The following is an 18,121-nucleotide window of genomic DNA, read 5'->3' on the forward strand; positions in this document are numbered from 1 at the left end:
TTTTGTTTCTTCCCCTCCTCTATTCCTCTTGTCATCCGACCGGATCGTTCGTTCCATCTAGATGTCGCTTTCATCCCATTGAATCGCATATAAGCCGGATGCGTTTCGATGTAAGATCGTCGTGAAGGTGTCGCGGAGGTGCAAGATTGTGGGGGGTCATGCCAGGCTCATCCGTCGCATCCCCAAAGAGCCAATCTCTTTTTTCTCAGGGTTTTGGAGGCCGTCCCCATGAAATACCAATACTAGTTTTGTAATCTGATCTTCGTGGATGATTCCCTGGAAATCTGGGTTCCCCATGGTTGTTCCTCACCCTGCGTTCATTTGAGATGAGACCCCTTGGTTTCTCCCTCCAGGTTGAGTTAACCTTTTACATCTCTCGTGACCTTTTTCTTCTTCTCGGCACTGAATGCAAGTCGGAGATCCTACCGTTACAGGTATCCCAGAGGCAGGGAGGAGGAAACGGATTATTATTATTTTTCTTTCCTTTTCTTTTTTACCCCATCGTCGTCTAGAGGCAGCGAGCAACTCATGAATTGGGAGGGCCAACAAGACGAGGATGTCGGAGGCTTCCCAGGCCGGTCGATCAGCGCGGCACAAGAACCTGAGACTAGAAATTCCCTCGAGACGGCAGATTTTTCTATTGACCCTTCGATTTTTTTGCTTCCTATTCCTTTTTCTTACCCTACGATCCTATCGTAATTGAAAAATGTGAGTTGTATGTCGTGAGTCGGAAGGTATGAGCCGATATCCGGGCTTGAGGCTTGGCCTTCTTTCGCAGCATCATCGGATGCTCACGTTTGTTCAACTGGCCTGACTTGAAGTTGCAGTCAATTAGTCCTTGTGAGTGCTGTATGAATAGTATTTGAATTGATATCAGTGCTTGTTATTCTTGAAGAAAGAAATGAAAACTGGGTTATCTTAAGCCGCAGGGATGGCTTATTCTGCTGTAAACCAGGCATTGCTCCCATTCTTGGCAGGATGAAGAAGAGGCCCAACGCTTTGTTTCCAACTCCGAATATCCAGGTTCGTCGAGGAAGAGAAGGAACATGGGCGATTAGATTTCCTTACACCAGACACGGGATCCTGAAAGGGGCATAACGAGATAAGTTTACAGTCTCCGTTTCTCCTACTTCTTTAGCAGCGAGACAATCTTGACTTGTCGACGGCAACCCCGATTCTATCAGCTGGCGATGTAAGAAGAGCGGCTCCATTTCGTTGCATTTCGCTTCAGAAAGCCTCGCCTCGTTAAGAGAGAAGCTCTCCTTCTTAACGCTTTAGACTAAATTTAAACATCTCCATGGCTGGTCACTTGAAGCACCTACCCGATACCAATCGATCCGTTCATAACACTTGCCATGGCAGAGGCACAGGTCTAGAACTTGCCGTCCCCGGCGTGTCGGACCGACTCCAGTTACAGACGAGTCGCCCTGGACACCGCACCCGTTTCAGCCTCGTGGTGTGAGAAGGCGGCCTAGATCACTGCATCTCCCTCGTCACAGCCTCACATGCTCTTGACATAGATGTGTAGAGCTCAGTGTCAGGTACCTTGTTCCTTGTTTTGCTCGTTAGTGGCTTCGCCGATTTGGAAAAGAGGCAAGTAGGTGTCATTTCATTTCCAAGCTACATCGTTAAACGAGATATATACGAGTCATTCACAGATATGAAAGCACTTCGCGGAGACATTCCGAGAAAGAGGACGGCCTTGACTGAGGAGCGCGATACTGGAGGGAAGTGGGCTCAAGGCAGACATATCGCACCCAGCACCCAGCACCCACAGCTAAAGAATAGAAGACGGGGAAGTTGAGAATGAACGCCATGAAACTCGTCACATTTAGCTTGGGCGATATTATCGATGCAATGAGCAATTCGTAGCTCTGAGATCTTTCCCAAGACCCAAATATCCTGGAGAACAGATCAATGATGTGGCGTTTGTGGCGTTTGGGATGGGGAAGGAAGTTGCGGAGAAGTTGCCGTACTTCGTAGATGAATGAAAGAGACCAAATCCCCCATTTCCCATTCCCATTCCCGGTCACATTCCATTTCTACTGCCAAGGAAGCCGGCTCACCAAGTCGGCACAACTCCCATCCGCACTCTAATTACTCTTCCCCAGACCCGTCGCGTCGCACAAACGAACTGCCCACCCACCAGCCAATGCGACACCAGAAATCAAAGTAAACAACAATCTCTCCTCTTCTTCTCACCTCACCACCCTCTCTCCACTCCAACAAACGCAATCCTCACCGCGTCACAAACCCACCCACGAAAAACCAACCTCTGCGACAAGCACCGAGAAACCCAAAAGAGTCGCAGTCCTCAATCGCATCCCGCCCAAAATGGTCTCCACGCGCTCCTCCTCCGTCGCCCTCAACACCCCCGACCTCCCCACCCCCGCCAAAACACCACGCTCCCGCAAATCCGCGACCCCTCGCGCGCCAACAACAACAACGACGACCACCAAGACCTCCGCCGCAACCTGGTCCCACACGCCCACGCCCCTCACCCTCCTCTGGCTCGCCGTATCCGTCCCCCTCGTCGCCTGGGACACGGGCTACGTTCTCCTGCGACCGCATACCATGGAAGGCGGCGCGCTCCACTGGCCGCTCTACGTGCCCTATAAACTCTACGGCGAGATCGACCATATCTACGGCTGGAAGGCTTTCAATGCCGGGAACGGCTTCACGAGCGCCCAGGGTACTCTGAACGTAGTGGAGTCTTTGCTCTATCTTGCTTATTTGTATCTTTGGAGCAAGGGGAGGGCTAGCGATGGGAGTGTTGGGGGGAGGGTAGGTGGTTTGGGCTTGCTTTTGGGGTGGGCGGCTGCTGTTATGACATTGAGCAAGACGGTTTTGTATTGTATGTTTTTGTTTGTTCCTTCTTTTTCTCTCTTTTGCGCGTGGTCTTTTGCGACCGTGCGATCGAGCGGGATACACTTGCTTACTGACTTGGGGGAAATATAGGGCTCAACGAGTACTATTCAGGCTTTGACAACATTGGCCACAACACGCCTTTCAACTTGTTCTTCCTCTGGATCATCCCCAAGTAAGTCAACATCCCTCCTCCCCTCTCCGGCGGTAGAGCTATTTGCGCCTGGACAGATTTCTAACTCGACTTCTCAGCGGTGCCTGGATTGTTCTCCCTACATACATGATCTACGTCATGGGCGCCGACATCCTCAACGCCTTCGCCGTCGCCAGCGGCGACAAGTCCGAATAAAGGCGGGTTGTCAAATGTTTGAGAATGCGACGGGACGAAGGACGCCGCACGATGATTTCGCTGGACGAAGACCGGGCGCGAACGAGGAAAAACGCGCAAATGATTCGATGAAAAGGAGAGAGAGAGAGAGACAAGGGGCGGGTTATATACATTCACCGCAAATGCGTCAATGGGAAGCCAGGGGTGTTGGGACAGCATGGATATCTTTCGATGGTAGTGTCCCCAATCTGAAATCGGTAGGGAACTACTGACATACATATTTTAATGAGTTATTTGAATTGAGTCCAGGGACAACGCCCACGCGATATGACCATCGAAGCTGTGAATCTTTCATTTTTTTTTTGAATCAATATCTTGTCCATCTAATACCATCAATAGCCGAACCTTTTGAGGCTGCCGTAAATAAGCCTAACCGAAGCCAATGAAAAAAATGAGTATTATACAAACATGGTTAAAAAAAATGGTATAGTAGCTGTGGTCAGAATCATGTGGCCAGTCCAGATCCCAGTTCCGAAAACACCACGGTGGTAGCCCACCCCGAAGACATCCTACCCGAAATCGCCGACTCTAAACAGGTCTATACAAAGGAAATTCATGATAGAAAATGAGGGAAGGGGACAGGAAGCCCCGAGAATATTGGGAACAACCTGGGAATGCCGTCTAGAGGCAAGCCGGCGATGCGCTCAAAACTTCGTCCAACCCTCCAAACTCTCTCCTCACACCACTCAAACACTTATCATCTCCGGGAGTGAAGGACGCTAAGCTCTCTACACTCTTCTTAATCCTCAACGGCGAGGGTACCAGCTTGTCATCCGAAACCTCCTCGTGGTTGTAAATCTCTTCCCTCTGCTCCTCCACGAGCTGCGCGTAGCCCATTGCGTAGTCTGGCATGACTACCGGCCGAGGAGGATGCGCGAATGATGACTGTGAGACGAAGATGGCGCTCTGGGGCCTGGGGCGCATGTGCGACCGAACCGGCGTCTCGGGTGACGGCAACATAGATAGGACCTCACGCTTGTGTCGTAATGGGATCAACGGCGGCTCCGACCAGGGCGCGTTGATGCGCTCCTGCTTAGGACTAGCTTCGGGCGAGGTCGCAATAGAACTTGCCGGATTCTCCGCCCCACTAGAGCTAGCAACGGACTCCTGCACGGAAGAGGAGGACGTCGCTGTCATGGGAGCATCTTCGATCGGGCGCTGGTCCTGGTTCTGGTGATTGCTATTATGGATGTCCAGTTGAAGATTAGCTCTGTTACCGGCAAGAGGGAAGCTGCGAACCGCGACACTAGCCGATGTTGTTGGCCGAGGCAGTTCGGTGGGCTCTGTTGCTAGTCGGGGCGGGCGGGCTGAACGGGTCGGAGTTTGAGATGTGGAATCGAGAGTCGCCGTACGTGGAGAGTTCTGCGGTGGCGGAGGACTTCTAAATACGCTAAGTGGTCTGCAAACGAAATTATTGGGAGAGACTTGAATGCTTTGGGATAAAGTTTTTGCGCGGTATGAAATGGATCGGCCGAGCTTAGTCGGTGAGAGGAGCTGCTCCGATAGATGACCATGGCGCCTTGGTGTTGTTGGGGATTTCATAGGGGACGGAGCGCCAGCGCCTTCGGGTGAGAAATTCTCCACAAACATGCTTCGGCGGCGTGGTGTCTCCGGTCGGGCACTTAAGTCCATCTTCCAGGGCGGTAGACCTTCGGTCGAGATGGCAATATTGTAATCAATCCCGTCTGTGTCAAAAACCTCCCTTGGTGGCTCAGTGACGTTTCGGAGCACCTGGCAGATGGCGTAGATAATAGCCCACCTCAACTTCCGGCCATCTGGCAAGGTGAGCCTTTCCTTCTTATCAAATCTGCTCGGCGACATAACAAGGTCCTCTTCGAATCTTCGGTACGCCTGAACGAGGTCGTTGTGGATGATGCGAGGGTTGGTCGTGTTGTAAGCTTTTACGAGGGATGCATGCGCGAGCAACCGCTCATCAGGCTTGAGCTTGTCACCCCTGAGGCGCGTCATTCTCCTCCAAGTCGAGGTCGTCCCGGATATATCGGGGAGTAGCGGGAGAGGGTGCTTTTGGGTCTTGTAATGCCACTGCATATCGTATGAAAGGATCATCTGTAAGATATCAATGCCGCTCTTATCTGCGGTGGCGTGCTTCCCGGTAGCAGTACCGCTATCACTTTCGTCGACAAGGAGGTCTCGGAGACATTCAAAATCGAATCTCATCGTGTGATACGCCTCCTTGCGGAAAACTCCGGACGACTTCGGAGGTGGCAGCGGCGGATATCGGCCAAGCTTGGCAGAGTAGAAAGCGTGGAGGAACCCCCTAAATCGTTCCATGTGGGCGAGAGCACCAACCTTGAGGCACGAGTCGGTTGCGCTGAAGGCGTCCTTGCAAAAAGTGCGCAGTTGAAACGTGGCGCGGGCGAGCCGAAAATCTAGTTCGGCTCGAGCGCGCGATAATAGATCCTTGGATGCTTGTGACGTGAACTTTGATGATCCTCGTGTTAGTCCAACGGTTTGACTGCGACAAGCGGAGACAATGGTAATAACACCCTACCTGATATTCAGCACTCGACTCCAGTTCCCAAAACATGCCAGTGCAGTGAGCAAAAGCATCGATATACATCCCTCTAAGTCTACAATTCTCCGCAAGATAAAGGATGGCTAAGGCGTGGTCGGGGTTGTGTCGCATGTTGAGATAGCCCTCCTGTTCCATGTAATCGATGAGGTCCTTGACGTTCTCTGCACTCGGGAGCCTGTATTCTCGCATGCTGCCAACCAAACCCACTAACGCAGCTCCCAAATGCTCGCCCACGAGTGAGCGGCGACATAACCAGGCAAAGAAGTTACGAGTCGCGAGATGGTAAGCGAACGCTTGAACCTTGTCAGCTCCGGGCCTCGGCGGGATGTAGATCTCCAAGGTGCGACTCGTGGTGAGGGAGTCATGGCGAGTTTCGGCGTAGCGATGGTGAAGCGACTCGACGTCGACCGAAAACGGATCGCAATCGGGGGAAATAAACTTCTCAATCAACGGATGGCAATGAGCGTGGAGCAGCGCCGAGAACGGGATTTTGAAAGATGGGCCCCGCTGGGACTGGCCCCTCGCATAGAGATAGACGAGGCAGTTTCCGCCGGGATACCAAATATCTGGGTCCTGTTATATATTAAATAGATGCATTAGCCTTCGTTTTGCGCACGCTGAGGAATTCAACCCGTTCCTGCGAATATCAACTTACCCGGCGTAAATTGTTCCACTCCGTCGCCGACCTCGTAGCCCCATTGAATTTCTTAATTGTGGGGGACTTCGTATCGAGAGGATGGCCCTGGCCTACAGACCTGGAGCGCACTCTCGTCTGCGAATCCTCAATCTTGTTCGACATCTTGTACATATCCGGACAGGTTCTCGTCGACCTTAAACGACGGGGACCAGAAGGACGAGCGCGATTGAACTTGATGGGCTGACGGGGGTTGGGAGAATTATAAAAGGCCCAGGGAATCCATGTAGGGCTGCTGGTGACCTTGGCTGGGGAAGACTGCAAGTGCTGCAAGTGCTGCATGTGGTGGGCATGAGCTGGTCCTGGATGCTGCTTGCAGGTTGGCGTCATCTTCGAGGTACCGCGTGGCTGCACTTTGAATTATAGGTACCGGAGTACTTTCTGCGTTCCCGATTTCTTCGCCTGATCTTTCGCCTTCCCCGACGTTTCCCTCTTCGTCGTCTTCTTCCTTCAACTCTCTTTACACTACCTGTACCACTCGTTTCTTTTTCGCCTCTTCCTTAAAATTTCCCTACTTCCCTTCTTCCCTTCGTTCCTATCGTCGCTGTACTCAGGGCCAGCTGATGGAGACAGACCGCCGTCACTAATCTACAGCGGGTAGTAAGCGTAGTAGGAACCTTGGTCTGGGGGCCTCGTCGTTGGAATGTACCCTTATTATGGGGACGCTATCGAACGCTCAGGGAAGGATACCGAGTTCGGGTCTAGTCTAACAACGGATCTGGCGTCGAGTCCCAGCGCTCGCTGCTCTTGCTGAAGAGCCCAACAAACAGGAAGCAAGCCGACGCAATTCAATTGACCACTACTGCAGGCGCCGACGCCTCTTAGCTCTTAGCATATGCACCCTTTCGCAATCGTGCCTTTGGGAGGATCAGCCTCTGCACATACCTACGGGAGGCGCGAACCAATACTTGCGCACTTTCCGCTGGAGGCAACTGGGCAGGTGCGCAGGGTGGACAGAAGCGAAAGACGTGCAGAAAAGCGCTGGTCAGGGCGGACCCACCTTGGCTGCTTGCAAGAACCGTGCCGTGCCCTACTACGTACGTTTGCTGTGATGATGAACAGATCGTCTGGTGGCGTGGGAGTTGATCTCGAAGGGAGAGAAGAGTCGTCCGACTCCCCAGAACTTGGTTGGTCCTGTCCATTATAGCTGCTCATCTTCATCGGATTTCGCCTTTTGCTGGTTGCTAGAGAGATCAAACAGTTCTTCGACGGTGATTAAGCCTAACTTGCCCCCCGAGGGACGACGAAGACAATGTCTGAGCCTTTCCTCGTCTGCATCGAGGAATTCCCGGCTTCAAATGTCTTGTCCGTGTCTCTGTTGTCCGCATCCGACGCAGAATTGTAGTTTACGACTGAAGGAAGATTACCTTCCTATCCCTTTGCCTCTATTTTCATCTCTACTAGTCGTTCCGGTTTATTGCCCTCCCTACGGTGCTCATGGTCTTTTTGAAACATCACCTTCGCCAGCACGAGGCCAATGTCTTTCATCGATTATGCGTGATGCGATGTATCTTCCTCTGATATAGTACTTCTTCAGGTCGTTCCAGTTTTCTGATCTACTTGTTTCCTTCCGTCATACAAATACCGCCTTAACTACCGTCATTATACATGTATTGAATGCATTTCTCGCGCAGCAGCCAGTGAGAAGTGTGAAATCTCAGCCGTCTCCCCACTGTCTTGGAGGATCCAGTCGGCTTCTCCACGCAGCCCGCCGCATTCCACGGGACGTCGTGGGGTCATCCAGGTTAACTCCCGGCAATCCACACTTATCACCTGAGTGGTCACGAAGTAACATCAAACCCACCGCAACGAACAGCGAAAACAGAGTCTTAACATATTCTGCACAAAATACCTCCCTACGTCAACATCATGAGAGAGAAACTTCTCCACGATTCGACGCTCTGCACCATCTAGTTTAGTTTTAAACAACCCCTCCACGAGGCTCAAGTTGGAAGCACGGGTCGTGGACTTCCCCGGCTCCTTCGGCTTTGCAAGTTTACTCGCAAAACTATGGGCACGTCTTGACCTTACCCCTCAGAGGGACGGATGAAGAGGGTTTAGGCATGGCGTCGAGCTCGGGGGGTCAACTGCGGGTCTGGCCTAACCTCGCAGCGAAGCCGCCTCGAGCGTTATCCTCGATATTTTGACCCCTCAATCTTGCCTGCCGCTCTTGGCTAGAACAGGGGGCTCCCCGCCAATGTTACCCTATTCAGAAGGGCTAGGATCATTGATCCCTTGGAAGACAGGCCTCCAGCAAATGGTTTACCATACCGATGACTTCCCCTTCATCGTATTCATCACTGGCCCTTACATATAGTCCCATCGGTTCATGCACGTCTTCGTATTTCTTGCCTTTGTTTTCGAGATGGTTAGATGTTGAGAAAAACAAAACATTCAGATCTTGATTTCAGACCATTTACGTCTTTGTGTTCTGCTGCTGTCTTCCCTTTAACCTTTTCGTCTGGGTATGGGTCTCATTCTCACCCCAGTGGCGTCCCCAGCTCCCAAGGTGGTGTCTTGAAGTGGACTGGTGGAGTGGAGCGCTAGGCAGGGAGGTTCTCTCGCCTTCCCTGCGTGGACGACCAAAGAGATCGACGAGCACTGTTCCTTCGGCCTCTGAACCTTGTTGCCACCAGCTCTCCCCCTTCTGTCGTCATTGCTACTCCGTATGTTTCCCCCCCTTGTAAACTAGTACAATCCCTCAATGCGAATTACAGTTGGGATCTTGGTTGGCGCTTGAGATTGTCCCCGAGGAATGTGGAAGTATTCGAAGCTGACCGTTCCACTCCAAAAGGGCGGGCCTCCGGCGCCTGCTTTACGGACTGTAAGCAGGATGCAAGTCGATTCTGTGAGACTCGATTATACCTTGACCGGCATGGGCTGAGGTAAGACAGGTCCAGGTACTTCCGCACTGTTCATCGCTTTTTATTTTCCTCACTCGTCTTTGTCTTCTTCAAACTCGGTCTTTTAGACTCTTGGTCTCTTTTTCGCAAGTGTGTAAACCACACAAGTAGATTAGGCGATGTCCCGATCTGGTCGGCTGCCAGATTGAACTTGTGACTGTGGCGGAAGAGTTGGCGCTTGTTCCCATTCTGGGCATTATCATGAACCAGATTTGGCCATTTGTCGCGGTCCTCTCACCAGTGGCAAACAAACGAAACTCCATCCGCTGTACTCCGTAGTTTAGATATTACGACGAAGGATTTAGGTGAGTTGCATCTTGAAATAAAGTTTTTATCTTTGCTACTCTAACCAGGGGAGAAAGCCATGATTGCAGGCCCAGAAAGGGAAGGCCCACCTGAGGTGCTCGAGGAAGCCGCCTCTCTCGGTAAGGTCTGACGTGAGCGGATGAAACGGAAGGCCTGCAGAGAGGAGAATTGTTGAGGATTTTGTCTCTTCGGATGTTGACTCGGAAGCAGGATTCAGAACAAGACGTATATCATTGACTCGGCCTCTGATCGAGACGGCTTGCCCACTAGCCTCGCTGAACATGCCTGTTGGAACAGAACTTTGCCCTCCCTCAAATCTAACCAGCACCCGCAGCTTCTATTGACCACTATATATTCCATAATCTATAAATGTTTCGTATAACCTTGGAATCCCAAAATAGTCGTTTTACAAGTAGAAGTGACCAGGATTCTGAGAGTCTGGAAGGGAGGCTGAGGATGTCTGTTGGAAAATCGACTGGTGTTGGGCGTTAGTTAGCGGACCAGTTGTCGACAGCTGCCTTCTGCATCTGGCAATCGTAACCCCCCCAAAAGCGTCAACTCGAACGTTGAACCCAAATTCACCATCAAGAACCGCAAGCAAACGATTGTAGTATCCTCCAGGTATCCCGGCATTCAGCTCCGCGGAATGGAACTCTCGCGATCGTGAACGGGCCCAATATTTCCCACACCAAATATGGCCTCCGCAGCGTACTACACCTACATTCAATGTCCCTGTTCCTCCGCCTCCTCCTCAAGGCCCATCGATGCCACTTCCCCAGCAGCGCCGGGAGCTCATGAGGACGAGTACGAAGACGACGATCGCACTTTCGACCCTCGTGCCCCTCGCTCGAACTATAGCCTCTACCCGCTAGAGCACCTAATGTACTGCGAGGACTGCCAACAGATCCGCTGTCAGCGCTGCGTCAACGAGGAGATTGTCACATATTATTGCCCGAGTTGCTTATTTGAAGTGCCGAGCAGTAACATTAAGAGCGAAGGCAATCGGTAAGATCTGGCGGACCGGGCCTTAGACGTTCTATTTTTCGATATCGACAGAGAGTGGTTGTGGGAGAGCCAGCTAACCCTCGTCCCAACCATCTAGGTGCACGCGCAGTTGCTTCCAATGCCCCATCTGTATCGGATCCCCCCTCGCCATCACGAGTATCGACAAACCTCCCGACCCGACCCTTCTCGCCCCCGAAGGCCTCCCCACCCCTACCACCTCCCAATACGTCCTCACCTGCACATACTGCAACTGGTCCTCCTCCGAGATTGACATCAAGTTCGACAAGCCCAGCGGCCTATACTCCCAGCTCGTCAAAGTCCGCAACGGCGGGCAGCCCAAGCTCACGGCACGAGATTACCGTGAGCGGCGTAAAGAGGATCGCAGTGCGCCGCCGCTCCCGGACGCGGAGCTAGACGTGGACCTCCAGTTCGCGCATCTCAAGGCGTTTTATCAGGGCCAGCTCGCGGATATTAATGCTTCTGCAACAGGTGGGCTCTCCGCGCTCGGCGACCTTGGTTTCTCCTCGCCAGGGACTCTCTCGCGGATAATGAGTCTCTACACTGGCGGTAGCCTCGGTGGGAAGCGGAATTTGGGCAAATCGGCTGTTATGCGGGAAGCTAGCACTACGGATGACGGGCTGAAATTGGCTCAGTTGGACGAGTCTGCGGTGGTGGAAAAGCTCCTCAATGGATCGTGGTACGACACCGTGTCCACTGAGCAGCGTGACGCCCAACCGGCGTACACCGCACCGTTAGCTTCCCTAGACGACCTGCGCCCAATACCAACCCTATTGAGAACTAAGCGTTCAAAGCGGTGTCCTGTCTGTCGACACATTATCACGAAGCCCGATGCCAAGGTCACGAGCACGCGGTATCGCATCCGGCTCGTGGCGTCCCATTATGTGCCTACTATTACTATTCGACCCCTCACTTCGCCGTCTCAAGCACCTGGTACACCCAAAGTAGCTACACCTTCCCCACGTACCTCTACCCTGACACACGTTCAACAGCCACAACTTCTTCGACCGGGGCAACCCGCCCAATTCATACTCACTTTTAAGAACCCCATATTCGAGGAGGTCAAAGTCACTCTCGGCACGCCTCCCCGCACGCCGGGCCGCTTCCCTTCTAAAGTCACCGTCTTATGTCCACAGTTCACGATTGGTGCGAACACAGACATGTGGGACGACGCCCTCAAGGACGAGTACAAGGATCCCAGCAAGCGACATACCGTTGCTGGCTCCACAGCTACGGATGATGGTTCGGGCCAAGGTGTTGCAGGCAAGGTATGGGAGCGAGGTAGGAATTGGGTTAGCATCGTCGTCGAGGTGATCCCTGCATCTTTGAGACTGGACGGGTTGAGGTGGGCGAAGAGCGAGGGTGAGGATGTTGACGACGGCCCACTCCGGGAAGACGAAGACGCGCTTGAGATTCCGATGTTTGTGCGTGTTGAATGGGAGGCCGAGCCCCAGGAGGTGGGGAGCGCGCCGGGCAGGGACAAAAATGTGAAGGAGAAGAGGGAGCTGGCGTACTGGAGTGTACTGGGGGTTGGAAAAATTATGCAAGAGTAGACATAGACCACTTAGATGTTTGATACTCGGAACATTGTACTTATGATACCCATTTTCGGACGACTTGAGGGAAGGAAGCTCTCACGGCTTGTATGAATTTGCAACGCTTTACGAAACTGGGCTTATGGACTGGAAAATTCATCATTTGTGGTGCCTGTATTGGAAAAAATCAAGCTACCTTCCGTGCGCCATGTCCATGTCCATGTTCATAATGTCTTTTTGTACCAACCAAAGGATGCCAAATTCCACATCACGCCCAATTTTTTTTCAACCACACACAAACTCCCCACTCATTGGATATCTCTCTCAACTTAGAACTCAGAGGCAACCTGGGGGAACTCGAAGTTGACGTTGCGGCCAGTGAGCTTCTGGTAAACCTGAGAGTAGGTATCGAGCCTGTAGTCAACACCGCCACGCTCCTTCTCGTCGAGGATGACCTTGAGGATCTTGTTGCCGTCCTCCTTGGTCCTGAGACGCTTGCCGACGATCTCGACGGGGTAGACGAGGTCGGTGAGGATGGCGTCGTGGACGGCGGTGAGGGTTCGGGAGCGGGGACGCTTCTGCTTCTGGGTGTTGCGGGCACGGGCAGAGCGGCGGGGGCGGGGGAGAATGCGGCGGGAGGCGAGGAAGAGGACGTGGCGGTCAGAGAACTTCTTCTCGAGCTCACGAGTCAAGCTGTGGGAAGAGAGTATCAGCATCTCTGCCCTGGAATTAGAACTTGGGATAGAAATGTTCAACTTACCGCTGCTGAACTCGGTGGAAGCCGTGAAGGGAAGGGACGGGGACAAAGATGACAATAGCCTTCCTGCCGTGGCCAACTTCGATCTAATCAAGACCAAAAGTCAGCATGCGAGCTCCAGGACTAGCCTTGGACCGCTTCCCGCCCTATTCCCGTAACTCTCTCCCAAGCACAAAAGACTTTATCGCGAATTGTGGTCGGTATAAAGCCCGCCGGGCCAAAATTGAATCGTCTTGCAAAACTCTTCGTACAGATTATGGGATAGGCAATCTGCTTGCCACGCAAGTAACCGCCCAATCTCAAACTCGAAGTTGTGCGGCTCGATATCGCCTTTGACCCGACGTCGCAACTCGAGCGACAGCGAGAACCTTCTCGCCATCGTTCGAGGTCCCGAGGAGAGAGGACGGAGTTGGGTTCGGAATTTTGGTTTTGAGGGGGGGTCTGATAGCGTTAAGGAGGGAATCTTCAAGGTATGTTTCTCACCTCTCGCGCGGAGACGAACTGAAGGGGTCGCAGGGCGATCTTCAGGTCGGCAGTGTTGGTCTCGAGGTCATAGAGAGCCTGGGCGATGCTCTGCTCGAGCTCGGAGGGCTTCTGCCTCGAGGGGCTGCTGGGGTCGATCTTGTTGACGGCACTCATTTTCGCGGTTGGTGCGTTGGAATTGGCGGTTGGCGATGGGTGTGAAGGAGATGTCGTTGATTAGATGTCTTTTTGTGAGGATAGAAAATTTGGGGGGTTTGGTGGTGCATTGGCCAGGCGGAGCGAGAAACCCTGAACACGTGACTTGGAATTTCGTGGTGCGCGTTCAATTGAACTCGGTCTAAATTGTGGGACTGAATATTACTACTTTTGGAAGGTGGGTCTTACCAGAAGAATGAAGCATCGATGGGAGTTCGAATCAACGCCCAACATTTCGAAGTCCACAGAAGTCAGGATTCTCGTGCTTTGCCAATCTTCATGATGAGATGCTTGATTTTATTCTGCCTACACAGGCGCAATTCCCTCTCAATACAATGAGAACAGACTCCCTTATGGAGCGGCTCTGAGCTAGTAGCTCTTGAGAGGAGGTGAAAGGCGTCTCAAGTGGCACTGATCCCGATCGGCCCATGCCCAAGGTTGACCGCGCCGAGATGTTATTGCTATTACTTGCAGTCCAGGATTGAATCTTGGTTTTCGTGGACTAACCTTATGAGAACCTTACACATCCATAATACCCCGTAACTCATTCTTCTCTTGCCTACTTCTACAAAGTAAAGTCGGATCTTCGAGCCCACGAAGCTGGCTTGCAAGGTCTAAGTGGCCTCTAGAGACCGTTCCGAGAGAGTTGATCTCCAACGTATGCAGAACGTTGACTCCTAAATCGCCGTCGAGGGAGGGGAAAAAAATGCAACCACACTTACTTCCACTCGACTGCTATGAAATTCGGTGGTAGAGATTAGATGCATAGTGATTGTGAAGCGGGAGCCACGATAACAGCCTTGGCGATCTGGGACGGAGACTTCTCAACACCAACACACCCACCCAAGGTCTTCCAGCCTGCCCAGGGCGTTACTGAGATAACGGGTGAAGATAACGAGATATCCTGTGTGTTGGATAGTTCAAGCACAGCACCAGTTCAAACATATCCACCAACATAGTACCTACAGTCTTCCCCTTGGGATCTTCTCATGGTGGTTGTCCGGGGGAAATGCGGACTATACCGTCTATCTAGAAGAAAGATTATCTTAAGGTGAAAGTCTTCTCGTTGATAATAAGACGGGGCTTCTTTACTGGTTGCGGGGTAGTCGTATAAGCATCGAGAGGTCATTCGGGCCCGGGACGGGAACTGCCTCCTTATCTTATATCCAATGTGACCAACAAGCACAGATAACAGCATGACATATCTAGGGAGAGTGTTAGACCGTCCACATTGTTGTCAGCAGCAGATCGCCTCCAAGTATCGGATCAAAATCTACGGATGGATGAGTCAATCAAACGGAAAGCTCCGTCTGTTCGTGATTATGGGCAGCAGGTGGCATTTCGATATTAATAGAGCAGGCTCCAGAGTAGGTTTAGAGTAGTGACTCGAGAAAAGTCTATCGAAAGAGATGTCGATAGTCGTTCTCAGTGACGGACCTGGGAAGCCCCGTTTCCCCAGGACAACGTCATCAACGCATTGTTTCCGCTCCTATTGGCCTCGGCGCATCAATGCATGCCTTCTTACGTCCGAATCTAAGCCTGCTTGCAAAGACTTTGTACGACGTGTCATCATGGTCTGCTGTGGGGAGCGGTTGGCCGATTCTTGAAGGATTCCGCGGGAACGACAGGTTGATCCAATCACTGAGTTTTGGGGTCCATATTAGGAATTAAACATAGCCACCTCAGAATTTCTGTGGGCGAGCGCTGCAAAGTGATCCTGCGGCGGCGGCCAAATCCAACGTTGGAAGGTTTCCGCTTTGTCCACTTTTCTCATGAAATGGTTTGGAAGTGGCTGAAATGATGGGTTCGTCCGCATGCTGAGGCTCAGCAGAGGATTGTGTTGTCTGACAGTCAGGCTCGTCCCAAGACAAACAGCCTGGAGAACTAAAAATAAGACCTTGTGAAACATCCACATGGAGTAGAGAAAAGAAATCCTGCGATGATGAAGGTTGGAGCAGTAGGCCCGGCGGCGAAAATGATGTTTGAATTGTATCGTGATAATCATTACATGTATCCATTAGACTTCTGCCTCTATCAGGGGATTCTGTGTCCGTGGGCTCGAAGGAAGGAGGAATGTTCCCTCCGCCACCGCCAAGAACGAAGAAAAGAAAAATCAAAAGCGTTTTTAGCCATTCGCTGATGTTGCAGAACAAGCTTCAATCCCAAGCTTTTCCCAAAAGCACCACAAGCTCTTGCGCTAGCACTAAAAACCGGCGGCGTCGTAAGTTCGTAGTTAGTTCTGCAGCCGTGGACCCAAACTTTCGGTGGTTCAACACTTCTTCCCCTATCATTGTAACCTTCCAGCTTGAAACAATGTGCGGCAATCACAATGCATTCTAAACACCAGAACCCATGCGGTGAAAACCCTCATCAAGAGCGTTTAGGGGGAAATTGGGAAAAAAACAAGAAAAAAAAAAATGAGACAAAAGGGGTATTAAGAACACCAAAAAAAGGAATTTGTTTAGGGCTCCGAAACGCTGGGCGCTCAGACTCAGAGCATGCACATCACCGTCGCCAGGCTGAGAAGCGCAACGGCAGCAGCGCCAACATGGACTTTCGAGTTGCCCGGTCTAAAGCCCGATGTAGCTTCGTCCTCGGCCGCTGCTGAATCGCCCGTGCCCTCCATCTTGTTATTTGTCGTCGTGGATAGCAGCGTATGTATCCAGTCGCTTGTGAGCAGAGAATGCTTTTGTTGCCAGTTATTAAGGAGTAAGCCCTTGGCTAGGGCGAAGCGACTGTGTATAGGCGGTGCTGACGCTAATACTGGCTGCGACGGTATCGTCTTCGCATTGGAGTATTCTGCTGGCGTCGACGGTCGTTGTAATGGCTGAGTTGATAGGGGGATGTTTTCTGATCGTGATTCTTCGAGATAGATGGGTTCGTCTAATATGTCGTGCTGAAAGGCATGGTGGTAGCCGCTCGCGGTCTCGTTGCGGAAAGGAGGGAGGAAATTCGAGGGACACGAAGCTGAAGGAAAGTCGTCTATATGCAAAACGAGCTTCGTCGTGTCGATTGAGGCGGAGATGGGTTGGTGAAGGGCCGTCGTCGTGCTGGCGAAGAAGACTGCGAGAAGCTGCAGAATTGGGATGATATCGCTCCGTATGAATAGTGACGGACCAGGGGAACCTGTCCTCCGAGAGGATGCCATTGTCGGCATCAAGAATCTTGGCTTCCGTGGGGGCGAATGCTTATTATGATGAGCCAAGAATCGATGGGTCGCGGCGAGAACAAATTATTTTAGAAAGAAACAAAACAAGTTAAAAAAGCAATAGGGAAAAAAAAGTCCGGGGTTGGGACGAGGATAAAAAGTCTGGCACAAATTCTGGTGATGAAAATTCGGGACAGACCAGGTCCATAAAATGTTTGCATCAATTGATCAGTGCATTTGAGAAAAGGCTTGTTGGTTGTGAGAGCATTGATAAACTTACTTGTATCAATTGATGTATCCCATCGCGCCCCCTGGTCAGCCCTGCCTAGTTCGACAGGAAGAAACATTTGATTGAGTTAAGGCGATGAGTGTACATTGTCGTTCGTCGTTTGTACTTTGTACTGCCACTACTCCGGTGTTACTTCGCCTCAGTCTGTGGCTGTTAGATCTGAGTTCCAACAATACATTTGAAGGTCTGTCCAACCTACAACGCCTCATTGCCTCGAACTTGAAAGTAATATTGAATATTATTGTGCCGGTTTTGGTTGAGACTTCCGTCTGATGACACCAGACGACTCTCACGAAGTAACCACTCTCCAGAGAGGAGGGCATGTCCAACTTTCCAGCGAGCTAATCTTAGTATTGAGATGAAATTAGATTCATTCAAAGTTACAACATCGCGATACAGAAGTACTGGATCGGATCCTCGATGGAATTGTATTGATAGTGGGATCATTGAGGACGGCATTGCGCTCCACGGCGTCTCACCATTGATCCCCGCACCATCCTTTAGCTTAAAATGGACTCCGAACGGATCCCACGTAGTACATTTACATACAAAGGCATATGAAATGAATCGATCTTACCTCATCTACTTCGTAGAAACTGGTACTTTGGTGCCTGCCCGAAGGCGTCGCCCTGCAAGCGGGATTGAGCAAAGTTGTCCATGATCGTTGCCGCCCAGAAGTACTCCGTACTCCTCAGAGACCCAATTTTACATGACTTTTGATGCCACTCCGTAAAATCTCTGTGGATTTGGGGTCCGGCTTCGTTTCTCGATGTTTCCTCATCCCCACCTTTCTTTCGGTCCCTTTTTTTCTTTCCCCCCCTTCCTGGGGGCTAATAATCGGGGCGCAGCCAACAGAAGGATGCCTGTCAAATCGATGCATACGGAGTAGAACATGAGTCGTATCTAACCGTCCTTGTGTCCCGCGGGCGATATCTTCGGGAAAATCAACCTGCGTTCCGGAAGGGTAATTCATTCAATGGGCGATCACTGTGATAATGT

At 51.6% G+C, this 18,121-nt stretch overlaps 4 protein-coding genes and 1 pseudogene across 4 annotated transcripts; 2 read left to right on the forward strand and 3 right to left on the reverse strand.

The window, feature by feature from the left end:
• Positions 1 to 2,334: 2,334 nt before the first annotated feature.
• On the forward strand, positions 2,335 to 3,214 carry SAPIO_CDS5960 (uncharacterized protein; the record flags this gene model as incomplete). Its single annotated transcript, XM_016788181.1, has 3 exons — positions 2,335 to 2,854; positions 2,959 to 3,040; positions 3,118 to 3,214. 3 exons carry the CDS (start codon positions 2,335 to 2,337, stop codon positions 3,212 to 3,214), a joined length of 699 nt encoding a protein of 232 aa, XP_016642497.1.
• Positions 3,215 to 3,874: 660 nt separating this feature from the next.
• On the reverse strand, positions 3,875 to 6,813 carry SAPIO_CDS5961 (uncharacterized protein; the record flags this gene model as incomplete). Its single annotated transcript, XM_016788182.1, has 3 exons — positions 3,875 to 5,695; positions 5,766 to 6,362; positions 6,445 to 6,813. 3 exons carry the CDS (start codon positions 6,811 to 6,813, stop codon positions 3,875 to 3,877), a joined length of 2,787 nt encoding a protein of 928 aa, XP_016642498.1.
• Positions 6,814 to 10,386: 3,573 nt separating this feature from the next.
• Positions 10,387 to 12,268, forward strand: SAPIO_CDS5962 (Dynactin p62 family protein; the record flags this gene model as incomplete). The annotated part of the gene is made up of 2 exons (XM_016788183.1): positions 10,387 to 10,697; positions 10,795 to 12,268. The coding sequence occupies 2 exons, from the start codon at positions 10,387 to 10,389 to the stop codon at positions 12,266 to 12,268; spliced, it is 1,785 nt and encodes a 594-aa protein (XP_016642499.1).
• Positions 12,269 to 12,579: 311 nt separating this feature from the next.
• SAPIO_CDS5963 (uncharacterized protein) lies at positions 12,580 to 13,646 on the reverse strand (the record flags this gene model as incomplete). Its single annotated transcript, XM_016788184.1, has 3 exons — positions 12,580 to 12,943; positions 13,011 to 13,093; positions 13,491 to 13,646. The coding sequence occupies 3 exons, from the start codon at positions 13,644 to 13,646 to the stop codon at positions 12,580 to 12,582; spliced, it is 603 nt and encodes a 200-aa protein (XP_016642500.1).
• Positions 13,647 to 16,176: 2,530 nt separating this feature from the next.
• On the reverse strand, positions 16,177 to 16,833 carry SAPIO_CDS5964 (annotated as a pseudogene; the record flags this gene model as incomplete).
• Positions 16,834 to 18,121: the final 1,288 nt, after the last annotated feature.

Source organism: Scedosporium apiospermum, assembly GCF_000732125.1.
Source record: "Scedosporium apiospermum strain IHEM 14462 chromosome Unknown SEQ_SAPIO_0099, whole genome shotgun sequence".
NCBI lineage: Eukaryota > Fungi > Ascomycota > Sordariomycetes > Microascales > Microascaceae > Scedosporium > Scedosporium apiospermum.